The sequence below is a fragment of the Stenella coeruleoalba genome (assembly GCF_951394435.1).
Source record: "Stenella coeruleoalba genome assembly, chromosome: 1".
Classification (NCBI taxonomy): Eukaryota; Metazoa; Chordata; class Mammalia; order Artiodactyla; family Delphinidae; genus Stenella; species Stenella coeruleoalba.
This window is the reverse complement of record NC_137169.1, coordinates 147,142,962-147,152,046: the sequence shown is the minus strand read 5'-3', so window position 1 is coordinate 147,152,046 and position 9,085 is coordinate 147,142,962. Positions and strand designations below refer to the sequence as shown.

Sequence of the window (9,085 nt, the reverse complement as noted above, 5' to 3'; positions counted from 1 at the left end):
CGAGACAGAAATTGCTCTCTCTTCTCTACCTCCTTAGCAGCCACCCCCGGCCACGCCAGGGAAATAAGATCCCCCCTCTCCCTGTGGGGGCAGTCCCCTCCTGATACCTGTCATCTCTCCGGGGAGTCAAGCAAACTCGGGGGAGCTGTTTGGGGTGACGGGCCGTGGGCTGGAGTTACTTCCCTCAGCTGGAGCTGTTTTTATCTGATTCTAGGGGAGGCTCTGTGCTCTGATGCCGCTTCCTCGAGAGCAGCCAGCCGCCAGCCTGCTCTCCTCTTGGCCTGGAGGATGCTGTCTTCACACAGCAGAAGGTTCTGACTTTCTGGATAAAACCAGATCTGAGCCCACACCTTGAAAACACAGAGGCTGCCAAACGTGAAAGGAGCAGCAAAGGCCCAGGTTGGGGCCAGGAAGAAAGGAGGGGGAAGAGATAGACACTGCCAGGTGTCCAGAAAGTGCAACCCCGCCCCAGGCAGCTCATCAGAGCTAAGGAGTGGACAGCGGGGTAGGATCAGGCCAAGGAGAGAACCCACCCCTGAGTCAGGGCCAGGGTGGGCTAGGGGAGCAAGTGGCTGGAAGGAATTCTGTCTCTCCCAGGATGCCGGTTTGCTCTCCGGGCCACAGGGACCCTGAGGCCCACTTCCCAGCAGGACTGTAATTAGAAAGCCCAGCGGATGGGGTAGGTGGGCCACTGCCCCAGGTGGAGGGTTGTAGGAACAGACTATGCAAGCAGCGGCTCGCAAAGGGGCTCACGGTGGAGTGAGGGACCTGTCCTGCGGCCGGCTCCCCAAGCCTTTGGGGAAAAAGGCCAGACAGGCCACTCCTCCCGCCCTGGCCAAATTCTGACAGAGCCCCTGATGGATAGGAAATGCCCCTTGGAGAGAAAAACACCCAATGGCACAAAGTCCAGTCAGGCCAAAAACCTGGCTTTGGGCCAGTCCCAGATTTTAGCGATTCCTACATTAGAATGAAAAGGAAAAGAAAACAGACATGTAAATGTCCATCTTGTCCCTGTCACGTAGGTCTCCGTTCTCTTAATTTCTGATGGATCTTGAATCAGACAGCTTCTGTTGGCTCCCGGCTCTGTAACAGTCACTTACAGAGATGTCTTAAAGGGCCTGACCGTCCCTTTGCAACAGGAGAAATCCCTGTGTAACACCAACAGTATCACCTCCTGTGTAACACCAACAGTATCACCTGAATGCATCTGTTTGCAAGAAGGATTTTCAGAGAGAGGGCCAGCACCCCATACAATTTTGTTTTTTCTTTCTGTTTTTTGCAATCCTAAAACCGCCAAAGCTCTCAGATGGTGACTTTTCTCCCATAGCTTATTTAGTGGCAAAATCTGACCTGTACTGAGGTAAGGCTATTTACAGTTTTATTGATCCTAATTAGTCTGACTATTCACATGTTTCTTTGCAGAAATGGTCACGTGTTTGATGGTGGTGAGCTGTTCCAGACTCTGCCGGGCTGTAAGGAAATGTATGGCAAACATCTCTTATTCTCCTCCTCAGATCCAAAATTTGTCATGTCAGAGACCCATTCGGCCCCAAGGATTTCAGAAAAAGGGGTGTGGACCCCAAATGGTGTTAAGTATGACGGGAAAGGCTGCCCATGCAAACCTGGGTTGGTAAATTTGCGTATGAACATCGGGCAATTCCAGCAGTTTCACCCCGGGAATGGAGCCACTGCCCTCCTTCCCAGGGAAACAAAGGTCAAACGCACCCAGGCCTGGAGATTTCAGGGGCAAGGAGGTGAGGGCTGCGATTAGGGTCAGCAGACACCTGCGGAGATCTGTCCCCCTGACAGCTGAGGGCACAGCAGGCCTTTCCACACTGGGCTGGAGTCTGTCCATCCTCACTCCCGCTGCCCCCAGGAGACCAATCTGGCAGGGGCTGGGGACCCGAAGGAGGTGTCCACTGCAGTCCTGCCCCTTGACGAGCCCTGCTCGTCTGGACAGGGCCACTGCTGCCTGGACTGGCGGCCCCTCGCGCCCTCGCAGTGGGCGGCGGGTGACGCAAAGCGGGCCGAGCCGGGGCGCTCCTGCCTCTCTCTAGGCATTCCCATCTCCATCCCACTCCCCACCCAACCCAGATGCTCTGTGTGTCTGCACTATAGGGCTTTCTGGAGCAGCGGGAGGAGCTGGTAGCCCTTACAGCCTGCTGAGAGAAGCAGATGCGTTTTCAAAATAAATAATATTTTTAAGTCCCCTCTTTCCACTCCAAACCCGGGAAGCAGCAGAAGAGAACATGTGAAGACCCCGTGCCCGCCTCTGCCTGACGTGGCCCTCCGGGACACCGGGCTTCTCAGTGGCTCGCCCGGGCTCACAGCTGCTGTGGGATGCCCTGCTCCTTGTAGCCTGTAAGGAAGAAGCAGAGGAGAGATGGTCAGACACCCGGTTCCCTCAGCACTTCTCCAGGCGGTGCCCCCAGACTAGAATATGCTAGAACTTATTCACACAGAGGTGTAAATGACTGCCAAGGTCATTGGCTTTTAACGGGAAACAAAGGGATGAATGGAGAACAGTGGATCTTTGGGTTTAGTGGGGGATATATGAGAGGAGGGTGTCTGCTGCAGATCTGGTGGGGCTTGGAAGGTTATCACTGTGCTCCTGAATCCACACCCCTGAAGCTACTGCACAAAAGTGGCCCCAGCAGACTGGCCTGCTGTGATTTCCCAACGCGGAGCCTTGGGAGAAGGTACCAGGCAGGCTTCCCCAAGTGATGGGCATCTGGTGCATGTGGACCGAGATGAGGAAAGAATTAAAAAGGAAGACAGCGTACACAAGGCAGGAGCCGAGTGTGCGTGCTCCATCAGCTGGACGCCTCTGACACTGGCCAAGGCGACGGATGGCTTTGAGCCTTTAAAGCCTTGGTGATGATTATGAGGACATGGGAAAAAATTGACCACTGTTGCTATTAAGGATCTGACGCTAGTTTATTTGAGCATGAAAGGGTATTGTGGGTTTTTTTTTTAAAGACATCTACTGGGCTTCCCTGGCGGCACAGTGATTGAGAGTCCGCCTGCCGATGCAGGGGACACGGGTTCGTGCCCTGGTCCGGGAGGATCCCACATGGCGCGGAGCGGCTGGGCCCGTGAGCCATGGCCGCTGAGCCTGAGCGTCCGGAGCCTGTGCTCCGCAGCGGGAGAGGCCACAACGGTGAGAGGCCTGCGTACCACAAAAAAAAAAAAAAAAAAAAAAGACATCTACTGAAATATTTAAGGGTGAAATTATAAGTCTGGAATTTGCTGAGTGGTTACCCCTATTAGCTGGTAACTCAGCCCACAGAGGAGCATCAGTGGACTCACATGTAGTTTTTCTCTTTATTTACCAGATATTCATCAAATTTAGTTGTTCGGGGTAGAGGAAGATGTAGGGAGTAATCGATGAAACCAGAGTGGCCATGAGTGGATGATGGTTAAAGCCAATATGTGCGTTTAGGGACTCATTGTACTAGGCCTTCTACTTGTGTCTATGTTTAAACATTTTCCAAAATAAAAAAAAAAAAAAGAAGCTTCTGAAAATAGAAGCTTGTTGACCAATTGGGAGAGGGGGTGTTTGTGTGCATTGGGGGTGCAGGGCAGGACAGTGAAGGGGAGGCCCAAGGCAGCCCAGGCATGTGGCCTGTCATCCCCCAACAGACTCACCTTGGGAAACTTTGGAGCAACACAGGGTTATGAGGCAGCATGAGGAAGAGGAGAAAAAGAGAAAGAGAAAACAGTCTGAAAACAGAGGCCAGAGGGACTGCCTGAGATATAAAAAGAGGGACGATGCACAGTGCGGCCCAGGAGATGGAAGCGGGCCGTGGCCAGTATTCACAGGGACCAGCCCCTGCGGCCAGTGGCCAGCCCCAGCAGGCGTGTGGACTTGGCTGCAGGAGCGCATAGAGAGCATCCTCCCCTCCCTGGGGGTCACACTCGGTGAGACACTGCCAAGAAGCTCTCTCCCCTTCCCTCCGTATCTCAGCCAAGGCCGCTCTTCTGCTCATCTCCTGCCCCTCACTCTTCTCCCACGCCCAACCCATGTTTGTCTTGAGATGGAATTCTGGATGGACCCCAAGAGGGATGGGTACAGGACAGGTTTAACTGTGACAACCTGAAGATGTTGAAGGGGCCCATCCTGGCCCCAGCCCAGCTCTGTCTGAGCCACGGGGTTCGCCTTTTATGTGGACAGGAGCCACATATATAAAACCTATTGCTTTGGGAAAGATCCAGGTGGGGGATGGTAAACAGACTTTATCTTGCAGACATCTTGGATCCATTGATAGTGACTGCCTGAAGCCCTGTGTTAAGAACATGTAAGACTATTCAGCAGAAAGTGTCATGATTGATTAGCAATGTCTGTCATGGGTATGGCAGTAGAGAGAGGCTCTCGTACAACTACCAAATATTTATTGACCCACAACCAATACAGGCTGTTGTTGACTGTTATTTGTTATTATTCATATAAATAGAGCAGCGGCCGTGTAAGTTCCTGATTTTAACTTCTACTTTGATCTATATTTCTCTGATTCCCCTCTTAGGAGGTTTTTCTTGATGGTACATTTCTTGATGACACCCCAGGCAATGCCAGGTAAAAAAAAATCACCCTGTATTGTTATAATTGAAAAGTTCCCTTCATTTTCACAGGACGGGGCTGGAGTGACACCGGAAAGAACAGCCCCTTATCCAACTATCTACCAGGACAAATAAGTCAATTGTGGCTATTCTCTTCGACGTAGTCATCCTGGGATACACACACTGCACTGTTGCTCGGGGCAGTTCCAGCCCACAGCACAATCTCAACAGTGGCAATTACTCATCCTTTGAGGGTGGGCTACCTTTTTGGAGAAAGGGCAAGGGCACCTCTTGCTGAGATGAGTGAGCAAGTCTGGTGGCCAGGTGGGGTAAGTGGGTAGCGGTGAGGTGTGTTGGGTTTTCTGGTGCAGCCCTCAAGTCCATCCCCCAAACAGTGTTCTAAAAAGTCTGACACAAAGACAGCATCCCTGGAACCAAGGAGGTGACCCACAGTGAAAGCTTGGATCGGGGCGGGGGGGGAGAGGGTAGGAAGGGTGGGGAGGTGGGTTCCAGCACTTGATTAGCCTGGCGCCAAATACGGCCCCGACACCAGCCACAGAAGAGGGATTTCTGTTGAGTCAACAGCTAGGGTGGTGGAAGGTGAGGAAGCGACAGACCCCCATCTGCCCTTCTCGGGTCTCTGTTTCCTCCTTCAGGAGGTGATAAGGGGAGTTCTTGAAGCTGTCTCTAAGATCCAGATCCCTGTGGGTCCCGGTATCAAGCATGACCAAAACAAGAAAACCAGAAAGCTCTCGGGATCAGATTAGGCATCAGCACATTTATTGAGACCCACCCTGTGACACAGGCTTGTGCCGCTGTAACAGGAAATTTCCTTACTAACATGCCCCAGTGCCTGGCCAGACAGTTGTGTGATGAGGAGATGATGTAGTAAGAGGGGTCGGGGCTCCTATTGGGTGGAGATGGGGCAGCCGTCACAGGCTTTCCATCTGCCGCTGAGGAAGCCTCTGAGAGCAGAGGCCCCTTCCAGTTTCCAACTGGGACCAAGGTCAGGAGCTTACAACAGGCCTCTCGGGAAGCACCCAACTCCCCCTGGGAAATTGTCAGACTTGGCTTCTCAGGACTCACAGGATGACAGGCAGCACTTCTGTCCAATTAGCGATGTTCTGCACCCCTCCCCACAAATGCAAGTGGTCCGTGGACAGGCCCATGGGGCGGGGCTCCCATGAGGGGCCTGCCTTGGTCTCTGCCTGCTCTGCCCACTCTCCGACATCCTCCCTGACAGCAGCCCCTGCCCTGAGAGCAGCTCTCCACAGCAAGGAAGGACGGCTCCTCAGCTTCTCCCTGCCCAGTGTCCCCCTCCCTCTTCTCTGGCTGCCCCTGTCTCCCAGCTCTAACTTTGGGATGCCCTGGCAGTCCAGCGTCCCAGGCAGGGGAGGAGCTGCTTCCAAGCAGCCTGTCTGACCAATCTGCGGGCTCTGCCGAGCTTGCTCATGCTCAGGGACCTGCATTTTCTCCGGCCTGGTGGCTTACTTGGTCACTGACCCGAGCCTTGCTGGGCCCTGGCATCTGTGTGTGCCCTGAATCTTGGGTCCTCACAGGATCTTGAACTCAGACTGGGTCAACTAGGAATCATTCTAGATCGTTCTAGAGCCCCTGGCCCCTGGGCTTCCCCTCCTGCTTCTGCTGTCCTTACCTGGCACAGCTCACCTCTGGCATTGACATTCCACCTGTCAATGGTTTTGTCAGGTGTAGGACACAGTAGGAGGGTGGGGTGTGGGGAGAAGGGCAAAGTGCCTGAGGAGACGTGGTCCTTGTTAGGACCTGAGGCCTAGTGAGGTAGACGGGACGTGTGACAATACAGGGACATGCACAGGGGCACAGGGTGACGAGTACGGCTGCTTAAAATATGTGTCTGTTTTAAGATCTCACTAGGTTATTTTTAAAATGTTAATCAAGTCTTCTCTGGTAGTTCTGTGTCGGGATCAAGTTTGTGTTAAGTGACTGGTGAAGGTCCACTGCATACAAATTAGGAAGAGTAAGGCTTTAGCATCAAGGAACAAAGAGCTTAGTTTAAAAGAAGTTGAAATTAGGCTGTTCTAGTTGTAGAAAAAGTTACAGTGTTTCCTGAGGGCAAACATACCCAGTGGGCTTTTCCTTCTGTCTGGAAACGGCATGCTGGGGGCACAGGGGACCTGAGCTGACGCGGGCCACACCCCTGCTACCGCGGTTGTCAGCAGGACTGTTTCTGAGCTGAACGGGGGCTCCCTCCCCCCCTTATTCACGCCCTTCCCCTCCGGCTCAGGCCCCTCAGATTCCCTGCAGGCCTCGGGGCTGGGCGTGCGGGGAGGGTCCCGGAGGCAGATCGCCCTGCGAAGCCCCCATGCCCCGAAGCATCGCAAACACCCAGACCACCCTGGCCCCTGCCCCTCCCCCCGCCATGCTCCCCGCATGCCGGCCCGCTCCAGCGGTTACTCACTGGCGAGGATGACCATGTCCATGCCCCAGAAGATGCTCATAATCCAGCCCACCATGACGATGGCCGTGAGCATCTGGATGAGGGCCGCGGCGATGTTCAGCCAGAAGACGCAGCACACGTGCCTGTCCGGGAGGTCAGTGCGGGCGCCACACAGCACGGTGAAGGCCGAGACGAACGTCCCTGTGAGAGGCCGGAGGGGACAGCCTCCTGAGGGCGCTGCGAGACACAGCGGCACGTGCGCTCATCACTAGCGCATATCACAGCGGCACGTGCGCTCATCACATGAACTAGCGGTTCACCCTCCGGGAGCTCCGAGAGAGCGGCCTGGGTGGCACCTTCCGGCTCAGGCCACCTCTGCTGCCCATACTAGAGATGCCAATGTCCCAGCCTGGAGGAGGCATGGCCAGGGGATGCCAAGGACCCAGCACAGTCCTGAGGCCTCTGGGGGAACACAGAGGCCACAGGACAATTGGTCCCTGCCATTAAGGAACGATGGTGCAGCCACTTGCAAGGACAACAGACAGCGGGTGGAAAGGGCACCGACCTCTTGCGGCAAAGATCCTCAGGGCCTAGCAGTTCAGAGGTAGGAGCTGCTGCCGCTGAGGTGACACAGAAGCCACCCACAGGGTAAATTCAGGAAATGACCCCCGGCACACACGCTGATGGCGGGTGCCAGCAGAGGGGAGAGAGCACAGGCCAGGGCATATCCTCAGGGGGCTCCCCCAAGCACCCCAGACCTGAAAGGGGAAGGACAGAGAGCCCGAGATTTACTGGGCAGCCACAAAGCACAGAGCAACGTGGTGGGTGTGTCCACGGTCTTTACCTCGTCCCAAACTTCCCAGAGCCCTGCGGGTACTATTGCTGCATTTACTGACATTTCTCTCCAGCCAGGCTTTTATCTACACAGGCTCGGAGCCCCTCAATGACCCTGCAAGGCAGCTGGCCTTCCTTCTATTTGTATGAGTTTCCTATGGCTGTTGTAACAAGTTACCACAAACTTAGTGGCTTAAAACAACGCAATTCTGGAGATGAGAAGTCTGAAACGGGTCCTCAGGGCTGGGTCCTTTCTGGAGGCTCTGGGGGACCGGAGGTTCCCTGGCCTTTTCCAGCTTCTTGAGGCTGCCTGCACTCCTTGGCTCGTGGCTGTGTCGTCAAAGCCAGGAGCTGCACTTCTCTCCTCTCTGACCTCAGCTTCCATCCTTACATCTTCTCTCTCTGACTCTGATCCTCCTGTCTCCCTCTTATAAGGACCCTTGTGATTCCATTGGGCCCACCGGATAATCCAGGGTAATTACCACATTTTAAGACCCTTAACTTAGTTACATCTGCAAAGTCCTTTTTACCAGGTAAGGTACCATATTTGCAGGTTCTGGGGACCAGGGTATGGACATCTTTGGCGGGGGGTGGCATCCTTCTGCCCACCACACTAGCTTACATATTGTATTAACCAGGTGTTTCTGATGCTTTGATATCTGGGGCCTTGCTGACCTTGGAGAGAACCCCTCCCAGAGCTAGCCAAGTCCTAGAGATACTAAATGACTTTCTTACACAAGCCAACCAATCCACAGCCCACACCCAAACTCCTCCTTTATGGACTCTCACACTCTGGGTCACTCCCCCCTACCCTAATCACCCAGAGCCAGGTACCAGACCACTAGGGCAGCCCCTACACCCCAGAGACCACTGAAATGATTCAAACTAGCCAATCCTAAACCTGCTTACCCTGTGTTGCCGTTCCTTCCCGTGGAAACCACAGTAAAGGCTCCTCCCCACGTTTTCCCCTCACTCCCTCTGCCTCCTAACTGTGCTTTCTTATTTGCCACCCCCAAAGTGCGGTGTGCCCCCTCCTCTTAGGAACTGTGAGTAACAAACTATCTTTCCTGAAAACTATTATATATAGAATGGATAAACAACAAGGTCCTACTGTATAGCACAGAAAACTGTATTCAGTATCCTGTGATAAACTATAATGGAGAAGACTATGAAAAAGAATATATATATATGTATAACTGAATCACTTTGCTGTACACCAGAAATTAATACAACATGGTAAATCAACTATACTTCAATAAAACTTTTTTTAAAAGAGGA

At 53.6% G+C, this 9,085-nt stretch overlaps 1 protein-coding gene across 1 annotated transcript in view; it reads right to left on the bottom strand.

Annotated features, from left to right (window-relative positions):
- Nucleotides 1–230: 230 nt before the first annotated feature.
- STUM (stum, mechanosensory transduction mediator homolog) overlaps nucleotides 231–9,085 on the bottom strand; it is a 62,222-nt gene continuing 53,367 nt past the window's right edge. The window contains exons 2-3 of the mRNA XM_079912144.1: nucleotides 6,995–7,174; nucleotides 231–2,359 (exon numbers count right to left, since the gene is read on the bottom strand). Of these exons, the coding sequence (XP_079768270.1) occupies nucleotides 2,325–2,359; nucleotides 6,995–7,174 (215 nt within the window). The 3' untranslated portion in view covers nucleotides 231–2,324. The remainder of the gene's footprint in view (nucleotides 2,360–6,994; nucleotides 7,175–9,085) is intronic.